The 23,617-nt window shown below is 40.3% G+C and overlaps 1 protein-coding gene across 1 annotated transcript in view; it reads right to left on the reverse strand.

The window, feature by feature from the left end:
• IPO11 (importin 11) overlaps positions 1-23,617 on the reverse strand; it is a 95,495-nt gene that overhangs the window by 68,697 nt on the left and 3,181 nt on the right. The window contains exons 3-7 of the mRNA XM_030467666.1: positions 20,217-20,300; positions 19,790-19,933; positions 17,761-17,861; positions 6,826-6,898; positions 1,635-1,838 (exon numbers count right to left, since the gene is read on the reverse strand). Coding sequence (XP_030323526.1) covers positions 1,635-1,838; positions 6,826-6,898; positions 17,761-17,861; positions 19,790-19,927 — 516 coding nt within the window. The 5' untranslated portion in view covers positions 19,928-19,933; positions 20,217-20,300. The remainder of the gene's footprint in view (positions 1-1,634; positions 1,839-6,825; positions 6,899-17,760; positions 17,862-19,789; positions 19,934-20,216; positions 20,301-23,617) is intronic.

Consider the following 23,617-nt stretch of genomic DNA (forward strand, 5'->3'; position numbering starts at 1 on the left):
ATAACATACGAATACTCTACGAATAAAAGAATATACAAAGAAAATACCATGCTGGAAAAGTACCTTTGCATTTACAGAAAAGGTTCATACAAAAGTAGAGTTTCTTGGAAACACAAAAATGACTCTTTCTGAGCCTAGTAAAATGGTGGAAACACAGCCAAGGTACTGTTGGACATGACAACTTTAACAACAAATACTGGACCTTCTGACCTATAAATTCCTTTCTGTCTCTTGATTGATATGATCGAGATTTGGCTATTCTATGAAGCCAAAATATCCCACAATGGAATTAGGTTGTTGGTTTTTTTTTTTATATATACTCACACATTAACAGTATCTTCAGCTACATTACCAGGGTGTATAGCAACATTTTGGTTTAGGAGACCTATAGAAGTCATCTTACTCTGTATGCTCTAGAATTAGTATCTTTAAATATACCAAAATCTGTATTGTTCAATTGTCCAGATTAAATATAATGGCCTAGGAGGTTTGAAAATTTAAACAAATATTATCTATGTAGAGATTTTATTCATCCAAACTTATACAGGGAAAAGCAAGTAAACAGTGTTGCTCTACACACACATAATACAGCACCACATTATTGGTTCAGTCCTGTCCAAGAGGCAGCTTTCAGTTTCTCAGACTCCTGATGATAAAATTTCACCTTAATGATCATAGAATCATAGAATCCTAGGGGTTGGAAGGGACCTCGAAAGATTATCTAGTCCAACCCCCCCTGCCAGAGCAGGGTCACCTAGAGTACCTCGCATAGGAACGTGTCCAGGCGGGTTTTGAATGTCTCCAGTGAAGGAGACTCCACGACCCGCCTGGGCAGCCTGTTCCAGGGCTCTCTCACCCTTACAGTAAAAAAATGTTGACACAGCCAGAATCTTTCTACACAGCTAGGCAGAGTCCTCACCATCTATACTAAAACATTTTAATTAAAATGGAGAAATAAAATAAAATTTTGAATTTCAAATGCAAGATGTTTGGAAAAGATGTTTAACTCACTAAATTCACTTAACCATACTACATAATTGCCTAACTCCAAAAGAATTATCGATATGATAGCCTACAAAGGTAAGTCAGTTTTCTAACCAATGGAGTCTTACACAGGAGAATGTAATGCTGGCAGGTATTTGCATTCACATCTTGCCTTTTGACTAACCCAGAGAAAGAAGCTGATCTGGAAAAACATGAAATACATTCCCACTGGTGACAAAAGCGAAAAATACTGTGGTATGGAGAACTAGATTCTACAACTTTTTAAGGACTACACTGATTTATGAAACCAGAGCACACTTCTAAAACCACTGGAAATTCATATACAATAAGATCTTCTGTACAGCATCATAACATAAGGCTGATACGCAGTTACTGTTCTGTACACAAATCCCTGCTTCTTAACAGAAGCTATAACACCCAAACTGCATGTAAAATTAATAAAGATCTCAAAACCATTTCACTACAAACTGAGATATTTTGTATTATACATATACCTACCAAAGTAAGATTGTGTTTCGAAGTCCAACATTAAAGTCAGCATACCTGCCACTAATGCACTGCTGGCCACCCCACAACAAGTGGCAAGCATGTATGGTACATGATCTACAATACCGTATCACATTACTCACATCATAAAAAAGTTTCCTATCTGCAGCAAGACGTTTGGATGCAAGGGTCTTTGTAACATGATAAAAGGTAAGCAGTGCTCTGTGCTGTCGAAGATCATCCTGCACTTTCACAGATTCTAGAAGAGTGGGTATAAGTTCTGGCCATTGCCTTGGGCAGTCTACCCTGGCAACTTTTGCAATCAGTACAGAGATCTGAGTTGCTATCTGCAAAAAGGCAAAACAAAACAGACACCACAAAGTCAAAGACCATCTAGGAACTGTACAATATAGAAATTAACGTCCAAATAAAACCTGAATTAAAAAAACAAACTAGTACAGATTTCTATACTTCTGTGTATTTTTTCTAAAACTGTTTAGTGAATACAAATATATGTGGGGGAAAAAAGTCTTCGTTTTATGTTTCTACTAAGTATTTACACAAAACACTAAGCTAGCTATCTTGTTAAATTTTGACATAAAGAACACTAATTTTATTTGCTCTAAAAATCTAATAAATGAAGAAACACATATTTGGGAACCACTTTTTACATACTGATCTTTTCTATAGCTTCCTACAAGCAAACATAGCTTGCTGATACCTATTAACCTTTTCTCTATTATATGTGAGTTTTGACCTTTACATAGAGCCTTTCCCCCCCAGCCCCATGCACATGGGCCTGTAAGCCAAAGTCCTGTCCCAGTGGCTGAAGCTAAGACTCTCAAATGCTTCAGATCCTCACACCACAGGCCAGGGGCACACCTACACCAGCATCACCTGACTTTGACTGCTGGCACCAAATCCCAGTCACATCAGCAGCTCACACACAGTCTTTGCAGCATGCACACAGGATGATCAGGGTGAGATTACAGAGACAGTTTAAAGATTCACTCAGGAGACAAAGCAGACAATGGGGATTAAGAGCAGGGTTTGTTCAGACATGGGTATTGAGCAGCCATGCTTTACACGTGCTTATATCCACAGCTCTCTTCCCCCTAAACATTCCTTAATAAACTCTTCAGTCCTTCATAAACCCAAATATCAAAAAATTCCATATTCGTGTTTTCCTGTTCTTCCACCATTTGCACTGAGAAGGTCTTTGATTGGACAACCTTAATGAAAGAGATGCTCTCACCTTTCAACATACCGTTACAACACCCATCATACTCCCATCTTAGGGAAGAAGTCCCCTTCTTCTATGGCCAAAAGGAATCCAAGCAACTTCTGGATATAAGAAGGAATAGTGATGCCCTCCTTCACTACTTCCTGAGGTGCTTCATCTAAAGACTGAACACTCCAGAAAACTTCCTGCAATATTAATTCCTACCCAATTGCCTAAGAAGAATTTCTTCAGAAAACCGACATTAGTATTAGCAAGGAAGAGCTAGAACTCTTACTTATTTTTTGATAAAGTGATGGCAGTCGGTAAGAGGGAGGAAAAAGCCTCTTCTGTGATATAAGCAGCAACCTCTGGCTTCTTAACTAAAAAAGTACTTAAAAAAAATTTTAAAACCTGGTGTAATACATTTCAAGAGTATTTTGCTCCTCTGTTCCATGCACTTAGCAAATATCTTCAGAGGGAATGGAAATCATGTCCACAACACATAGTACGTTCTGTTTTTTTCTCCCCTTTCCCTGGAAATCAGCTCATACCATCACAACTCAAAACTTAATCTAAATGTAAATCTTAAGTGTTGCTTCCTTCTTTTATACATACAGGAATAATAATTTTACTAACAACAGTGATATAGAAAGCACAGGCAGATAGCAACCGTGTTATGAAGTATTTGTGACTGGAAAAGATCATGCATTAGAAACTGAAGATACCAAAACTCTGGCATATCCAGCAGAGTGGGGACTAAATGAAGGGTGAGTCTGAAAGGAAACCTCAAGACATCTAGAACACAGACTGGGAAACAAGGCGGAAAGAAGGGAAAATGGACGCTGTAAAAACACTTCAGTATCAAATTATTGGTTGAACAATTATTTAGAAGCAGGCAGCTGGCATAAAATAAAACAAAATCATCTACATCTTTGAAGACTATATCCCAAAAATATCATAAGGACACACAAACAAATACATCAACTTGCTAATTTTTGAAATGCCAGTGAAAAAGGTACCAATCTCAGTCTGTGTGGTGGGATATCCCTCCCACATCTGGACATATTGCAATGTCAACACCAGCCAACATTGGTTTTGCTTTAGTTACAAGTAAAGTGAGCTCAATATTGTTCTTGTTTCAGTTGTAAATGCAGTGGGCTGGGACAATATGGCACTTGCCTTCTGCTCAGTGAGTTAACACAGTGTGGTACCTTCTTGTCCTGGTACAAGTAGAGCAAGTCAGGATGATTAAGTGATTCCTTACTGTATCAGGAATTCCTGGTGCCTGGGTAATGTACTCAAGACCCCTCTTCCCCAGATCACAAACCCACTTTGAAAGTTGCCAAGATTAGCTAACAAAATTACAACAATAGGACCTTTACAGATCTCCGAGGATCTTTACAGATCTCAGCCTGCTGCAATCTCATTCTGCAAGGTAATTTAGATTTCCTAGGGATAGACACTGACAAAGGAAGAGAGTAATTCACTGTGATTCAGTTTCACAAAGGTTAAAGATCAAAAGAGTAACTCACTATAATTTTTGTTTTGCTAAGTTTAAAGATGGAAAATGAGAGTAACTCAGTTTCATGAAGTTTCAAGGATTACTGGGTACCAAGAATTTACTGTAAAGACCAGAAAAAGAAGGCTTGTAATCATAAATTAATCTCTGTATCTCTGTGTGTCTGTATGCAATTTGATTCAGGAAACTCTTAGATCTTTAACTAAATCACAGTATTGATTATAATAAATTGTTGATTATTGCCTAATTAAGCATTGCTAGAAAATCATACAAACAAATCTTGTGACTCATTGTAATAGTGTTAGTAAACCTCAAGTTGCTGCTACTCCAAGGTTATGAAAGACCCATAATCCCATGTTGAATGATACCACTGAAAACCCAACACCTTTCAACGTAAACCACTGTGCAAGCCTATGACCAGGAGTGGATCCACCCGCACCTAAGACTTTCTCTGGGAAGGAGCTTAGAAGGCAAGGGGGTACATTCTGAGCCTCATGACTTAATGGGAGATTTTCTCACCCCTTTATTAGATATAGACTGTTGGCCAAGTCTAGAGCCAGCTCCACCTAAACTTTTCTCCAAGGAGGAACTTAGAAAGCAGGGGAATCCATTCTGAATCTTACAAACCAATAGAAGGAATATTCTCATCCTCTTTCTCCAATTCCCATGTAAACTACTCCAACTCAATCCTGACTCAATTTCCCCCAATCTATATATATTATTATATTATTTCTCCTGATCCTTATGTAAATCATTTCGACCTAATTCCAAATCTTTATGTTCCTTCCAGATAGCAAATAATAGCATGAACCTTGCCAATGAATTCTGTTAAGTCACTCTTTTACAAATTCATATGAAAATCACTTTAATCATATATTTGACGGTGATTCTTTAAACAGCCTTGAGTAATTCTCTCATATGAGACAACCTGCAACTCAGGAACTCTCAGAACAGCAGAACTGTTCATGTGCAGTGGAATTTACAACTATAAATTATATCATACTATTGTCCTAGCAGGCAAACTTACTAAACAATAATGGAGGTACTGAAAACTTACTGATAAAAAGTTTTAATTGGTTAATGTACAATGCAGTTAACATTAGTTTTTTAGTTACATAAATATCATGCAACCACTTCAAAATTAAGTATTTGATAATCATTATACTACATGCCAGTAGCATAAATTACACACACTTTGTGGGGCAATATGAAACATTTGGTAGTTCTTCTTTGTTGAAATAAGTAAAGACATAATATTTGGCAAAAATTTTCACATTGAAACCACAGCTGCACAATAAATCTAAAGATATTCTCCACGTCCACCTGCATTTTAAAAAACTGCACTTGAAATAAAAGCTTTAATTACTAGTCAACATTGTCGTTGCATAAAAAGGCAAAAATTGTCTGTCTGCAGAACAGAATCACAGAATTACAGAATAATTTGGGTTGGAAGGAACCTCTAAAGGTCACCTAGTCCAGCTCCTGCACAGAAAGCAGGGACTCCCTCAGCTAGATCAGGTTGCTCAGAGCCTCGTCAAGCCTCACCTTGAGTATCTCCAGGGATGAGGCCTCAACTACCTCTCTGGGCAGCCTGTTCCATTGTTCCACTACCTTATGGTAAAGAACTTTTTCCTAACATCCAATCTAAATCTGCTCTTCCTAATTTAAAACCATTGCCCCTCATGCTATCACTACAAGCACCTGCAAACAGCCTACCTGTAGGCTGATGGTCAGGTACTGACACACACTACTAGGTCTCCCAGAAGCCTTGTTTTCCCAAGGCTGAACCCCAGCTTCCTCAGTCTGTCATGTTCCAGCCCCCTGAGGTTAGGAATTTTCTTTGCTATACTTATTCTTTTTAAGCTTTGCCTTGTGCAAAGCATTTCTATATTTTTTTTAAAAACTTCTAAAAATATGAGCATACACTTCCTTGCTGAACCTCATACTTACATAAGCAAGAATAAGCTAGCAGGAGGAAGACTGATTCATCTAGCGTGTGCATATCCTGAGCCCCTACCACTAGCACTATACTCAGTTTAGCAACAAATCCCTATTTTAATCACAACAGTGGCTTAAAGTTAGTCACTTTACGTAAGACAACATACCACCATACCGAAGCTGTATTACGCCTGTACAAACTCACTAATGCAGTGATAAGACAGATACACTGCATAGGTAGCTTTATGAAACAGCATCCTCAACAGCTTATTCCTACTACTCCACTACTATCCTTCCTTAGTCAGATCAGAGAACAGGATTCAGTTGAAAAAAAAGCCAAATTTTGCAGGGAGAGAAAATTAGTTTTGAGCTGTATCTACTCCCTGAACCATTTCACCAAATGGCTGCATAAGCAGCAAGGGACAATGCAAAGTGCCACTGCAAGAAAAACAAACCAAAGAGACAAAACATATTGTATTATGATCTATGGAAAGGGGATCTCACTTCAACATAAAGATCTGTCTGAAAGGCAACATATAAATTGTAATATGTAAATGTTGTTGTTGTTATTATTCACTTTGCAAAGGCAGAAAGCAAATTATATACCAATACAAGCATTTGCTGTGAGGGTAATTACTAATCTTTCACTACTAACCTGATTCACTGGCTCATTAAAGTTGGTGATAAGCCCAGCCCGTAATGTAGTTTTTTCTTCTTCAGAAAGAGCACTGTAATGATATATGTAATATTATTTAATTTTCAATAAAAAACAATTATAAATTAATAATTAGAATCATCTTCTCAGTATTACTAGACAAATAAGTTAAATTATTATTTTCATCCAAGTTTGACTGGATGAAGCTGTAGATTATTTTTACAAACCATTTTCCTGAAATTAATGTACTTCAATTTGATAAACTATCAAGTAAATATCTCTTGATTTTTCCACTATCTCAAAGATATTTAGAAAGAGATGGAATAATTGAATGGACAAATACTTACAAAGCCATTTAACCTCAGGTTTCTATGTGACATTTGCAAACACAAATGTCACGAGAGGAAGTTCACTGTAAGGTACTCAGATTTATTATGAAAATAAGGAAAAGCTGAAAAAACCTCTAAACTGATTGTTATTACTTGTTACTTATTAATGTTGCACCTGATGACTGAAGCATGATTTTGCTCATGTATACTAACAGAGGTGCCCAGCTCAAGGCAATCGTGGCACCAGATGACAGCTCTATATGCAAAAGCTATGATCCTTTTCTACAAGCAAGTCATGCAGTGACACTTAAAAATATGGAATCATTGAAAATCATACCTTTGAGTGCAAAATACATTGATATAGTCTTCAAAAATGCAAGGAAAACTAGTAAGAAGGATAACTCCTAAGACATAAAGGTTAATTTTCATTAAAGCAAATTTTTACACTACCTCTGTGCTTTCTTCTAAGTGGCCTCCATAAATTCAAGAATACAAGTTACAGTATCCCCCATATATACATCACTATTACTTCAGCCGTTTTATGACCCATTTATTTTAAGTTCCAGGTAGGAAACCTAACAAGCTAGTTTAAAAAAAACCCTTGTTGGTATTTATAGAAACAGGGGAAAAAAAAAGATCCACTTCCATTTACAGGTAGCACCAAGAGAGCTGGTTTTTTGCATACATTTCTGCATATATTTCTGTGGTCCTTTTTTTAATGTAAAAATGCAGTGTATAATTTCTACACATACAGGCATACTCTAAGCAGTTTCTAAAACTTGCAATCTATTATTAATACAATTCAGAAATTAAATCTGAAATACAGTATATACAATAACTTTCAGGGACAACAGCACCTACAAAAACTTCCTTGTAAACAATAAAAAAAAATATTTCTCTACATTATTTCCCTTGCATTGCCTGTGAGCTCATGAGGCCCCTTAGCTCAATTACTGTTCAGAGGGGGCACATTAGGCCCCTTTCTACAAGACAAGGCATTGAGTTGCTGGAGCTGGTTGAGAGAAGAGACACAAGTTGGTGAAAGGTCTGGAGAACAAGTCCTGTGAGGAAAGTCTGGGGGCACTTGGGATTGTTTAGATTGGAGGAGGCTGAGAGGAGACCTTATTGCTGAGGTGGGTACTGGTCTCTTTTCTCCACTAAATAATGACAGGACCAGAGGAAATGGCCTGAAGCTGCACCAGGGAAAGTTGAGGCTTGGTATTTGGAGGAATTTATTTGCTGAGAGATCAGTCAGGATCTGGAGCAGGCTGCCCAGGGAGGTGGTGGAGCCACCATCCCTGAAGGTATTTAAAAACGTTGAAAGAGGCACTTCAGAACATGCTCTAGTGGGCATGGTGACACACTTATTTATTTATTCATTCATTTACAGCAAGGTGCGGGTGGTGGTGTGGACAGCTGGATGTGGTGGTCTTAGAGATCTTTTCCAGCCATGACAATTCTGTGATTCCAACAGCCGCAAGCATTTAGATCACTACGACAAAACTCGCCGCCACTTAAAACCTTTTGCCACGGCAAAGTAAACGCGAGGCAGAGGAACGGCACCCCTGACACCCGCGGTCGCCCCGGAGCAGCGTGACGCCACCGCACACCGGCGCGAGCGCAAACCCTTCACCGCGTGACGTCACAGAGCCGCCCTGAGGAGACAGCGCCACCTGCTGGCCGCCCTGCGCACCGGCGGTGGTGCTGCCCCCACGCTCGGGGTCACCCCGCATCTTCCACTCAAAACCAGCTTGCGAGTGGAAGGCTTCCACAGTCCGCGTTTCACACTTCCCATTTCCTGTGTTTGCGGTGCGGGGAAAACACGCATACAGATTTGTTTCTAAGTTAATCTGGAGTTTTTTATTTTTGATTTTTTTAAAAAGTCCATTCTTTCCTAAACCAGAAATCCAAACCCAAAGAGATATATATAGTTATCATTAAAAAAATACTTTAAAATTTTTTTAAAAATTGGAACTGGAGAAGCAACATTATTGGAGAAGTATTACCAATCACTGTAATCAGAGAACAAAGCTCAAAAAAAACTCCCAAACAATTTAACAGGAATTATCTGTAAAATCAAAAACATGTTCAAGAAAAAGAATTCTTTAGTAGCCCTCAAATTCAAGAAAAGCCATTTTTTTAATTAAAAAAAAAACCAAATATGTGCAAAAATCAAAATCAGAGTACATTTTGAGAAGGCTAGCAACGATTTCAAAGACTAGGCCAAACTGTGCCTTTTTGAAAAGAGACTATGACACCCCTATGCTTTTCTGCACAGCAATCTGGAAAGCTGCCTGAGGGAGAATCAACAAGCAGCAGAGGCAAAGAAGTCTCCTCCGATCAAACAGTAGTTGCAGACCAGGTGGATGGGGGGGAATGGAAACAGGTACGCCATCGGAAAGGCAAAAGAATCTCCCCGCAACCTCCACCACCCCCCCAGGTGTCCTTAAAGAACACATATGAGGCCCTGGACTCAGAAAATGAGGCGGAGGCCAGACAAGAGGAAGATCTCTCTGGAAGGTCTCCTGCTTGCCCTCTCTCCACCAGACGGGTTACAACCACAGCCACGAAGAAAAGAAGAAGGGTAGTTGTAGTTGGTGACTCCCTTCTGAGAGGAACTGAGGGCCCTATATGTCGACCTAACCCATCCCACAGAGAGGTCTGCTGCCTTCCCGGTGCCTGAGTGAGGGATATTAGTAGGAGACTCCCTCAACTAATTCAGCCATCAGACTATTATCCACTGTTGGTAGTCCAGGCTGGCAGTGATGACATTGCTGGACGAAGTACAAAGGTGATTAAAAAAGACTTCAAGGCACTGGGTCGTTTAGTTGATGGGTCAGGAGCACAGGTGGTGTTCGCCTCGGTTCCAGCAATAGAAGATTTAAATGAGGAGAGAACTAGGAAAACTAATCTGATCAATAGGTGGCTGAGGGATTGGTGCCACCGGCGGAACTTTGGGTTTTTTGACCACGGGACAACTTCCGTACTACCTAGTGTACTCAAAACAGATGGGCTTCACCTAAATAACAAGGGGAAAAGGACTCTAGCGTATAAGTTGGAGAGGCTGATAAGGAGGGCTTTAAACTAGGTTTGAAGGGGGATGGGGTTGAAACTGGGCTCTCCAGAAAGGGGCCTAAGGGTGGTCTGCCCAAGGTACGAGACAAATCAGCAGCCCAGCTAAAGTGCATGTACACCAATGCACGCAGCATGGGCAACAAACAAGAGGAGCTGGAAGCCATCATGCATCAGGAAAGCTATGATGTAATCGCTATAACGGAAACGTGGTGGGATGACTCCCATGACTGGAGTGCTACTATAGGTGGCTACAGGCTTTTCAGAAGGGACAGGCAGGGTAGGAGAGGCGGAGGGGTAGCCCTATATGTTAGGGAGTCCCTTGACACTGTAGAAATTGAAGTCTGTAATAATAAGGTGGAGTGCCTGTGGATCAGAATCAAGGGGAAGGTCAACAAGGCTGATATTGTGATGGGAGTCTGTTACAGACCACCCAATCAAGATGATGAGGATGATGAAGTATTCTACAGGCAACTGGCGGATGTCTCCAAATCGTCATCCCTTGTTCTCGTGGGCGACTTTAACCTACCAGACATCTGCTGGGAACTCCACAGCACAGAGACGAAGCAGTCTAGAAGATTCCTGGAGTGTATAGAGGATAATTTCCTGCTCCAGCTAGTAAATGAGCCCACCAGGAATGGAGCCTCGCTTGACCTTCTTTTCACAAACAGAGAGGAGCTGGTGGGAGATGTGGTGGTCGGTGGTCACCTGGGACTTAGTGACCATGAAATAATAAAGTTTTCAATATTCAGGGATACAAGGAGGGTCGTCAATAAGACCTCTACGCTGGACTTCCGAAGGGCAGATTTTGACCTCTTCAGAAGACTTGTTCGGAGTATACCCTGGGAGACAGACCTTGAAAACAGAGGGGTACAGGAGGGTTGGTCGTACTTCAAGGAACAAGTTCTGAAAGCACAGGAGCAGGCTGTCCCAGTATGCCGAAAAGCGAGCCGGCGGGGAAGACGACCGGCCTGGCTGAATTGGGAGACTCTGAAAGAAATTAGGGTTAAGAGGAGGGCCTACCAATTATGGAAAAAAGGGATAACTACTGAGGAAGAATTTAGGAATATTGTTAAGTCATGTCGAAAGAAAATCAGAGACACAAAAGCACAATGTGAACGGAATCTCGCCACCTCTGTGAAGGATAACAAAAAGTCCTTCTACAGATACATTAGCAGCAAAAGAAGGGGCAGGGAAAATATCCATTCTTTACTGGACACGAGTGGGAATATAGTTGTTAAAGATGAAGAAAAGGCTGAGGTATTTAACACCTTCTTTACCTCAGTTTTCAGCGGAAAGACAGGTTACCCTGAAGACGGATGGCTTCTGGAGCTCATAGAAAGTGACATGGATCTAAACAGCCCCCCTGTAATCCTGAAGGACACAGTCTGTGACCTACTGCGATGCTTGGATCCCCACAAGTCTATGGGACCAGATGGGATCCACCCAAGGGTAATGAAGGAGCTGGCAGAAGAGCTCGCCAAGCCTCTCGCTATCATCTACCAACAGTCCTGGCTCACTGGGGACATCCCAGATGATTGGAAGTTGGCGAATGTCACGCCAATCCACAAAAAGGGCCGGAAAGAGGACCCAGGAAACTACAGGCCCGTCAGCCTGACCTCAGTGCCTGGCAGGGTCATGGATCATCCTCGGTGCAATCACACAGCACCTGCAGGATGGGCAAGGGATCAGACCCAGCCAGCACGGTTTTAGGAAGGGCAGGTCATGCCTGACCAACCTGATCTCCTTTTATGATCAGGTGACCCGACTGGTGGATGAGGGGAGGGCTGTGGATGTGGTCTACCTAGACTTCAGCAAAGCCTTTGACACCGTCTCCCACAGCATCCTCCTGAAAAAACTGTCAGCCCGCAGCTTGGACAGGAGCACCCTGTGCTGGGTTAGGAACTGGCTGGAGGGCCGGGCCCAGAGAGTGGTGCTGAACGGGGCTGCATCCAGTTGGCGGCCGGTCACTAGTGGTGTCCCCCAGGGATCAGTGTTGGGCCCAGTTCTGTTCAACATCTTCATTGATGATTTAGATGAGGGGATTGAGTCCATCATCAGCAAATTCGCAGACGACACTAAGCTGGGGGGAGTGTTGATCAACTAGAAGGCAGGAGGGCTCTGCAGAGGGACCTGGACAGACTGGAGAGTTGGGCTGATTCCAACGGGATGAGGTTTAACACGGCCAAGTGCCGGGTCCTGCACTTTGGCCACAACAACCCCATGCAGCGCTACAGGCTGGGGACAGAGTGGCTGGAGAGCAGCCAGGCAGAAAAGGACCTGGGAGTCTGGATCGACAAGAAGCTGAACATGAGCCAGCAGTGTGCCCAGGTGGCCAAGAAAGCCAATGGCATCCTGGCCTGTATCCGGAACAGCATTGCCAGCAGGTCCAAGGAAGTGATTCTGCCCCTGTACTCAGCCCTCGTGAGGCCACACCTTGAGTACTGTGTCCAGTTCTGGGCCCCCCAGTTCAGGAAGGATATCGAGGTTCTGGAGCAGGTCCAAAGAAGGGCAACCAGGCTGGTGAAGGGACTCGAGCATAGACCCTACGAGGAGAGGCTGAGAGAACTGGGGTTGTTCAGCCTAAAGAAGAGGCGGCTCAGGGGAGACCTCATCGCTGTCTACAACTACCTGAAAGGAGGGTGTAGCCAGGTGGGGGTTGGGCTCTTTTACCAAACAACTTTCAACAAGACAAGAGGGCATGGACTTAAGTTGTGCCAGGGGAAGTTTAGGTTAGATATTAGAAAGAATTTCTTTACGGAAAGAGTGATCCGTCATTGGAATGGGCTGCCCAGGGAAGTGGTGGATTCTCCGTCCCTGGAGATATTTAAAAAAAGACTGGATGTGGTACTCAGTGCCATGGTCTAGCAACCGCAACGGTGGTTCAAGGGTTGGACTCGATGATCTCTGAGGTCCCTTCCAACCCAGCCAATTCTATGATTCTATGATTCTATGATTCTATGAAGTCATCATCCTGCTCTACTCAGTGCTTGTCAGACGACAACTGGAATTCTGTGTCCAGTTTTGGTCCCACACTGTACAAAAAGGATGCAGACAGGTCAGAGAGATTCCAGAGAAGAGCTACGAGGATAATCAGAGGACCAGAGCACCTGCCATATGAGGAGAGGCTGAGAGAACTGGGTCTGTTCAGCCTTGAGAGGAGAAGGCTTAGGAGAGACCTTATCACCATGCTGCAGTACTGATAGGGCAGCCAGAAAAGAAGGAGACTCCCTATTTACAAGGAGTCACAGGGAGAAGAGGAGGGACAATGGGCAAAAGCTCCTCCTGGAGAGATTCCATTTGAAAGCAAGACTAACCTTTTTCATTATGAGGACAGTCAGACATTGGAATGGTCTCCCAGGGGATGTTGTGGATTCTCCCACTTCAAAAAGTTGTAAGTCTCAGATCGAGATACTATACAAACAATATTAGAAAGGTCAGACCAGATGTTCCTTGAGGTCCCTTTCAATTTGACATTCTATGAGAAAGTTTCCAGGCCCATCTCTAAAATCCCACTCACTGGCAAATGCTGCTTTAAGTCCAAGGCACGTGGAGAATCAGTAGCATGAACAGGACAGACAGCATCAACAAACGTGCAAAAAGAAGAATCTTTCTGAAGAGTCACTTTTTCTTTAAAAAAGAGATGTGTGCATCCACTGCTCTGTGGCTATGCATTTCAGCAGAGTGAAACACTCAGCTACTGTACTCTCCAAAAAATTTCTCCAAAAATCTTAACATCTTCCTGCTTTGGAGTTGTAACAGCTAAGAAACCACAAATGCTCAGCAGAATGAGCGTAAACCTAGTCCTGCCTGATTCATCTGAAAGTACCTCCACAGCAGAGGCATATAACTTAATGGGAAAAGTTCCTGGAGTCTCAAAGTTCTCCACGCCCAGGGCAGTAGTGGAGTCACAATCCTTGGACGTATTTAAACAGAATATAGACCTGGTCCTAAGGAGCATGGTTTTGTGGTGAGCTTACCATGCTGGTGTAGTGCTAAGCCTTGAACAATAGGTCCAAGCCACAGATGACCTACAGATCAATCCTGCCCCTGTATGGTAGTGCTAAACCTTGGACAATGGGCCCAAGCCAGAGTTGCCTTATACAGAAATAGCAAAAATCATTGAAATTACATCCTTGTATTAGTCATTAAAAATATCATTTATCAAAAATAATTGACTTGACATTTCCTGAAGAGTATGTTAAAGAAACCCTGCCAACCACACCCTGGACTCTGGCCCAGTCCTGCTCACGGGTGGTCAGGAGATGAACCAGATGTTCCCGCATAAGATAGTATGTGGTCATCCTGCCTTGCTGCTTTTTAATATATAAGGCTAAACCCTCTGGCAGTGACTTTGGATGTCACTGTGGTGGTCACTGCACAGGATTTTCCCACCTGCCAGGATTTAGATTCTCCAAATCCTCACTGCAACCAGGGCCCTCCAGCAACTGCGGATCTGGATGATGGGAACGTATACAAGTGGTGATTTATCTCTCTTAATCACTATCCTTGCTCTTACGTAGTAATGACCTGATGCATTACCCTGTGTATTTTCTGTCTGTTTTAGGTACTTTGTTCTGTATTTTTCTTATTTGGTTGTACTTTTTAGCTATCACCAGTAAAACACATCTACTCTTTTCACTCTGGTGTCCAAGTCTCATTACCATCCTCAGTCAGCAAAACAGCTGCTCAAAGGTTGGACTGGATGATTCTGAAAGTCTCCTACAACCAAAAACATTCTGTGATTCTGTAACATACAAGACAAATTGTTCTAACAGAACAGATTTCCTAAGGAATTCAGGCTACCTGAACATATCTTGCCTACAAGAACCCTCCAATTCTCACAATTCTTCAAACTTCCTAGAAAACTTCAGCAACATTTGGGAAAGAGCAGAAATGTCAATGGTATGATTCTTTCCTTAGATCTGGTGAAAATCAACAGTTGATAGTCCTAAGCATCCCGCCGAGAAAAACACAGGCATAAAATCAGTCATCTTCAAGAGGCAGCAGAAACCAGTCACCTCCAAATCCAAGCCTCTATCAAACAAGCTGGGTAGATCTGAACAAGCTCTAAGGCACTACCATGGATGGACATGGAACAGCCTGCTGATGTGACAGACAGATGAAAGATGAGAACTTTGCAAGGACAACAAAAATGCAACCTGTGCTGTGAAACCTTCAAAAATCATGACATGCAAAACGCAAGTGGTGCACAAAACAACTGAGGAATTACAGCTTAAAAATAGCATTTTTTAAAATGCCCTCAACATACTCTCCTAAGAGAAAAGCCAGTCATGTGAGTGCAAAATACTGGTAAGATGTCATGTATGACAAAGTTAGAAGGAAAATTGGAAGTATGAAAAAAAAAGGACAAAGTAGATATCTAGTACATAATTTCCACATAGAATCTTTAACCATAGCCAGTATTTTTTTTATTTACTTTATACTTTAATATTGTGTTTATGTGTTAAATTTGGTATGGAAAAATCCAAAATAGGGAAACCTCATAGAACCTTTAATAATAGGCAATGATTTATTTTTTTAAAATCACATTAAATGGGCAACAAGAAAAATACAATGAAAGACTGCTACCCAATTTTTACTTCAGTTCAAACAGTAAAATTATAGTTATTACTTCTTCAGGAGCTCAACCATGTGCTTTTTTCACCAGGAATGCTACTAAGAGCTACATAAAAATACTAACAAATTGGAACTATATATTTTTAACTGCTTTGCTTAATACTTGCTAAGTAGCTGCAATGTAAGCAGCATTACATCACCACAGAAACCACAAATGTTAAATATCTGCATCTTCCATGCAAAAGATGGTATTTTCCTCTTGCAAAACTAATGCCTGTCAATGTTCTGCAATTGCATACTATTCCACTGATAAAAAAACTTGTATTTTACATGATAATCGAGTACTACACTGTTTGAAATGTCCCAGAGATGCAGAACTTCAACCCTTTTCCCTCTTTCTTGGATCTTCAGAAAAGCTTACAATGTAAGCCAAAATAAAGTATCTCAAAAAAGAGCACAGTGAAATCATGCCACACTTTCTGTACTACATTAGATTCATGTTCCATAAAAACTGCACATGGAATTCCAATTTACACCCTACACCACTTGACAGTAATGTCCCAGCTTTTTATAACACTAAAAGAGGGAGGACTGAACACTTCCAAGTCTGCATTACTTCACAAAAATGGAGAAGGAAAATTGAAACCCTTTTGGAAATTGCAAGTACTGCTTAAGTGAAAATTAAAAAAACTTTACAAGAACAGTGGTAAGTACTTGGCTCTGCCAGTATCAGAAATGGTAATGGAACTGCTTGTAACTTTTCAGTAAATTACTCAGTGCTCAAGAATAGTGAGAACTTTTTGTATTATCAAAACCCACATATCAGAACAAAACAAAATGAAGACCAGAACTTGCTATCATGAGAGCAACATCTTCTTCCTCGTGTACATACTCAATACAAATTATTCATGAGCTTAAATGAAATGTCTCCTTAAGTAACTCTCCAAGAGAGTCCTTGCTTTTCATATCAGCCACTATCAGAAAGACCAGATGTTAACTTGTGCAGGTTTAACACTGGGCAGGCAATAAACAAACAACATATGCTTTCTATTAACACCTCCCTCTTCCAGAAAAGACAAAGGAAAGGGGAGTAATGGAGAGAGACTTAGGGGCTGGAAACTCATCTACAAAGGTTTAATAAACAATAATGATTTTTAAAAAATAAATATTAACACATATACAAAAAAACAGAAATTGGGCCTACCCCCCACCCACCTCAGCAACTCTGGATGAACAAACGTGGGGATCAGGATCAAAGGCAGAAGAACAAATGGAGCCCTCTCAGGACGTTCATCATGAATGAAGAGAGCCTGCCAATCACAACCCTTCAAGCTTTGTACTGAGTATGAGGTGTATTAGGTGGAATACATTTCTGATCAATTTCTGTCACCTGTCCAGTCTGCTCCTCCCTACAGAAGGGTTGCATATGTGACCCTTTTCCTCCATTTCAGTTCTGGCCCACAAGAAGTTAAGCAGAACCAAGCAATGGCCTTAATTCTGCATACGACTCTCCAGCAGTACCTATAAACACCAAGTGTTATCAGTCCTACTGATAACAGTAGACACTGACTCAAAAAGTCACTGTTAACTTCAGGAATTTCAACTACTTACAGGAGACTGACCTGAAAAGTAAAATTTCTATAGAGAAAATTGGTTATATCTTGGCTAAAACTAGGACATAACTTCATAATGTTCATCACATTACTTCAAAATCTGATTTCTATTAAATAGAAACTAAGAAACTCTGTTTATAAAAGTGTAACATTAACAGAGTTGCGAGAAGTAATATGAAAACAGTCCGGTCCATTAGCGAGTTTTAATTTTTAAATACTTTATCAGTTTCACCAAGAATTCCAAAGTAACTTCCATCAACCAAGAAATTTGCTCTTTTCCAGTTTACCAGGTGTAACAAAGCCTAACTGAAAGGGTGAAGAGGCAGAAAATATGAACTTACTGTGGTGCAACCCGTCTCCAGTAACGATCAATTCCATTTTTGAAATACAGCACAGCTAGCCATCTTACATTTACATCCAGAGTATGATTTGTGAAAATATTCTGTTAAAAAAAAATTAAGTTAAAACCTGTTCATTATGCCACTAGCAGGATAAAAATGGCATTAACACATGGCCTTGTGTATGTGTAAGAACACACAACTCTGCATGTACAAGTGTATATAAACAAAATGCATTATTCAGCATCTGACAGACAAGTGAAACAACGTGTTAAACATTGATTGTTAAAGAGTACAAAAATGCTTATCACTAGCTCTAGTACTTGATCTATGAAAAATAAAGCAAATATATAGGGTAAATGTATTTCTAATCTCAACTGGCTGAGCATGGAATAAAACAGTAATAATCACTAGCACCAGCCACTTATTATACATACACACAATTCATAAACTGGCATGACTACTAAAGGACAGAGGTTGCTTTTCAAATATGGCAATTTCAACTTTTCAGCTCTGTTCTTCAGAAGACCTTTGAAAGAGAAGCTGAAACTGATGTTAGTAACTCCACTAGGTACTAAAAATTGTACAAACATGCATATTAATGGTTCATAATTTTCTCTATCCTGATCATCCCAGAGTCAAATCTGTCTGACAATAAGCAATTACCTATTTCTTGTACCCCACAGAGATCAGCTCTATTACCAATTCTCCATTTACAGCCACCTGCTTTCCCCCACCCTATTTTGCTCTGCCAGGAAGATGACAACTATTTTCTTTCTGAGAGAACCTCCCAGTCATAATCATAGTTAACAAAGCAGTACAGATACTCTGCTTCTGTTTAGTTTGAGAGATTATCTTTAGATTTCACACTATAAGAAAAGCTGATTTATCTCCAAACAGGGCTGCTTTACCACATTAGCAGAATTAAGAGTATTTGAGCCTTTCAAACCTTGCATTTTTAGCTTATACATTTAAAACTAACATCAACTTCAGTTACACGTGTGAGCGCTCACTTTGTCTACAACCTGAGCTGTAACCTCTCACAGCAAACATCAGAAAATAAAAGAATGTCTTGTTAGTGGCAATTTCTGCTTTGTCCTCTCAAGACCATTTATCACCACAGAAACACTCTTGCTAAGACAGTAGGTAAAAAGCAATTTGACAGCTCAAAAGTCAGATTTTGTTTTGCCCTTCCCCTAATTCATTTGACTTGCCCTCAACTTTCCAAATTAATGAAAGTCTACAGAGAACAGAACATGTCACTCCACAATTCTGAGTCATGCATCCTATCCGCTGAAGACAGTTCTGGGAAAAGCAGTTTTTCTGTGCTTTTAAGACTATTAAAAACATACACATAAGAATTAGAGAGCTGTATCATTGTTAACTTTTGAGCATCTTCTCTGAAACAGTCCTTCTTTGACTATGTTTACATCACCCTGCACCATCTTAATGCATATATTTCATCAGTGGCCTTAGTGCCTTTAGAGGTATTCACCTTTCCCACCTCATGAACTTTACTACCAGCCCATTCAGCTCACCTACCCGGGAATCAATCTCCACTGACAAGAACTAAACAATACCAGTTGGGTATCAAACATAAGGAAATCACAAGCATGGGGGAATTTCTGTGATAACAGTAATAATGCATCACCTCCACAGAAAGGAAAATGGTGCCTAGTGCCCTAGTATATACCAGTGTCCCTGCCCCATAGGGTACTAAAGGTAATTCTTTTGACAAGGGCCTTCTATTATTTAGTATTCACAACAGGCTAACAACAGGTTAGGACTAGTGGCCACCGCATAATGACTCTCACAGTTGTATTTCCTTCTCTTGAATGCCTGGGAAAAGCGCTTGCTTTGAGCCACAGTGATGACAATATCTACCACTGCACAACATAAGGATCCTAGTAGCTGGACCATGACGACTCCAGGCCTTCCTCAGCCAGTTGTCATGGTTCAACAGTATTCTATAAAACCATGTGCAAAATCACTCAAAACTTTAAATAGAGATGTTTTCCACTGTGTATCTTACCAACAAGACAGAGTAAAAACCCGGCTGTGTCTCCCACTGCTTCAGTTGTTCCTCAGCTGGCTTCAAGACTGCAGTATCTTGGCTAGTAGCTTGGGTCAAGACTTGCAAAACAACAGTGCTAGCACTATTGAGATCCATTAAAATCTGTGAACATTTAAAAAGGAGGAAAGGAACAAAAGAAGGCAATAAATATAGACATGTATTTGGAATTCATAACCTAAACACCCCACCCTAATTTCTCATTAGACTACACTGTGTAAGTCAGCACTATACCCACTCACAGGCAGTGAGTGTCAAGGTACAGCGATTAAACTATTTTGCTTTCAGAAATGTCTCAGCAGAAAATGCAAGCATTAGCTCTACCATCACAAGCACATTTACTAGATCTGAGGAATTACAGAAAATATTTTGATTTTAAACTGATTACCTCTCCTCTGAAGCACAGCAAACTAAAAGCCAAATTGCAACTAGCAATGACTTCAGCTGCAGGCAAAGCCAACCATGGGATTGTCTGAAAGAGGCAAAGATGCAGAGTATTAATATTTCTTTATTCTCTGAATTGTCTTTCCCCAAAAGAGAAAACAACCCATTTCAGACAGTAAAATTCTACAATTAAAATTGATCTAGAAATTGTATATTGATTAAAAGAGGATGAATTATAGCTTCATAATTAAGAGTTCTAAATGAAACAGCATTTTCCTCATAAAAAATGCTTATCAGCTACACTAGGAATGCCAATTGCCTATCTCCACTATAAATTAATTCTTATACTCTATAATGAAAAAACACAATACTGCTTTCCCAATGACAGAGGTTAAGTTTATAATGACCACAGAAACTACTGAATACACAACCAAGCACAGTTCCTCTTCAACAAACAGGTTTGATGATTTGCTTTTGTTTAATACTAAAAAAAAGTTTATCTTCCCAATCTTCAGGGGAAAATAAAACAAGAGGTGTATTTTTATGGTGTCGGTAAGAGCACTATAGAAATTAAATCATATTCTGACATAGTTTTAAAATTTTTTGAAAAACAAAAAAACCAAAACAAATCCACCCTAAAAACAAAGCTAGCAGAATAAAGATCTTTTACACCAGTAACATCCCTGAACAATTAAAAAAAGCAACAAAAACCCCATAAACCATAATGTGAATTGCCAAACATCTTTAATAACAAAAACAAACTAAAAACTGATGGTTCTATAGTTAAAGAAACCATGCTTTCAAAACTATGAACAACAATACCAGCTGTCTCTACAGCAACAATTTAACAGGACATGTGACTCATCCTCTGCTTTTATGCTTTACATGCAATATGTTTTTTAATCTCTGCTTTAGTTGCCCTGTGCACAGAGTTTGTGTGTAGCAAGGGCTTCATGGGTGGCTTCTCTGAGAAGAGGCAGGTAACTTCTCCTGTGTCCAACAGAACCATTTCCAGATGGATCCAGGATGGACCAACCAACAGCCTAGGTAATAGTGATAGCACCTCTGGGATACAAGTTATGAAGGGAACAAAACTATTGTGCAACAGCAGCCAGAGAGAAGTGAGACTATGTTAGAGAAACAACTCTGAAGATGTCAAAGTCAGTGGAAAAGAAGAGGGAGGAAGTGCTCCAGGCACAGGAGCAGAGATGTTCCTGCAGCTTGTGGTGATGACCATGGTGAGGAAGGCTGTCCCTCTGCAGTCCATGAAAGCTACCAGTAGAGCTGATACCACCTGCATCCCATGGAGGACCACAAGCTGGAGCAGGCAGGTGTGCCCAAAGGAAACTGCCACACTACGGAGAGCCCACTCTGGATTATGACAGGGACCACCCCATACTGGAATAATCTGTTCTTGAATGCCTGCACCCTATGGAAGGGACACATAGAGAGGACTCACACTGAACCAGTTTGTGAAGAACTGCTGCCCAAGGGAAGGACCCATGCTGCAGAATTTCATGAATTACTGTGTCCTGTCAAGAGGGACCCCACACTGGGGCAACAGAAGAGTGTGAGGAGGAAGGAGGAGCAGAGACAACACATGATGAACTGACCAAACTGACCACAGCCTTCCCCACCACTCTGTGCTACTCCAAAGGAGGTAGAGAAGCTGGGATTGAGAGAGTGGATTCACAGGCACCTGGCAGCCAGACATGGTCAACTCACCTCACCCTAACCAATCTACCTTCTAATATTTTTGTATCTACTTGTGTCAGTCATTTCAATTTCTATCAATTTGTAGATTCTCCAAAATCTTCCTGCATTTATGAGACCTTTACATAATAAGCATTTAAATTTGCATCTTACTTCTCAGAAGGGCATTAACTGCCAGGGAACCAAGACCCTGATTTAGACTATAAAAGCCAATTGGTATTGGCTTACCTGATGTGGAATGGAGCCCAGCACAAAGAAGCAATGTCAGGGTAAGACTGACGGTACACTTTTGAGCCCTGCCAGCTTCATTTTTCCATAAAAAAATAACCATAAAATAAAAAATTTGTAAATTTAGGTGCAGTACCTTCAGCTACCTTTTTTGGAAATATTTTGAGTACTTATCCTGCCTTTGTCATTGCCCAGTTAGAACTGGCCAGGAAGCAACAATGTAATGACAACACCGAAAGATTAACTTGTAAGGATCACAGTGGAAACTCCACATTCACAGCACAAAGAACTTCAGTAAAGTAAGTACCCTCAAAAAATCAGCAATAAAATATATATTGAGATTTTTCTGATACAAACACTGTAGCACTTAAATATCTAGTGTTACTAACAGAATTTCAGAGCACATATAGTAGTAGTAGTGAAGGAAAGGAAAGATGGGAAAAAACATGTAACAGAGCTAGGTGAAGAGTTTGCATCAAGGAGGAAATGATAATTCAACTCCTGAAAGATCAAAACTAAACTTAATGTTATGGACTGATTTCGTTTATTTCCACTCAAAAGTCAACTTGCTTATTTTCAAAAGATCTGATAAAACACAATTCTGCAGCCTCTACTCAACTGAAGAAACAGCAGACCATCAGTTTGGTTATTAAACTAAAACCAAAGACAGAAATTCTGAAAGTTACTAAACTGTCAGAATATGTGTATGTAAGCAAAACATTAAATAACTTCAGAGAAGCTTAATTAAAAGAAGCGTTTTGCTGAACAGTGTTCCCCAAATCATGAGTTTCCACAGGAAAACTGCATGTGTAGCAACAGTGCATCTCCAGGACATACTCATTTGAGAGGAAAAAAACCCAGATTGTGAAGCAATTGTATAGGAATAGATTTTGCACTACAAAATTAAGATCACAACAGCTAAGTTAAATTATTTCTCCACTACACTAAAATCTGAAGGAAAAAAAAGTAGAGTTTTTCATCATGGGAATAGTGCTTCTACTAAAAATTTGAACATATCACCTAGAACAGTTCTTATCTGACTGACTTAAGTAAGTGCAGTAAAAACACAAGAAACATGAGTCTTTGTTTTCATTTTCTCATTTCAAAACAATTAGCTGGCAGATTTAAAGACAATAACAATAAAACTGATAAATATTTGGAAAGTTTTATTAATACGTCCCAATCTTGGAAAGGTCTGTATTTTCCTTTAAAAACCAGAGCAACTCAAAAAAAGCCACAATAAAACAAACCAACCTTAACAGGTCAGAACAAAAATTAATTTAACCCAGTGATCTGTCTCTGTCAGAGACCACAGCAGATGCCCAGGTCAGGGTGACCATCTAGTGATACTTCTGAATAATGGCTCCCATTCTCCACAAAACTGTGTTTTAAGTATTTCCTAGTACAATGCAGGGAATTTAAATTTGATAGTCCTCAAGAGATTTAGTCCCCTGTTAATTTGCA

This window comes from Calypte anna, chromosome Z, assembly GCF_003957555.1.
Source record: "Calypte anna isolate BGI_N300 chromosome Z, bCalAnn1_v1.p, whole genome shotgun sequence".
In the NCBI taxonomy this organism is placed as follows: Eukaryota; Metazoa; Chordata; class Aves; order Apodiformes; family Trochilidae; genus Calypte; species Calypte anna.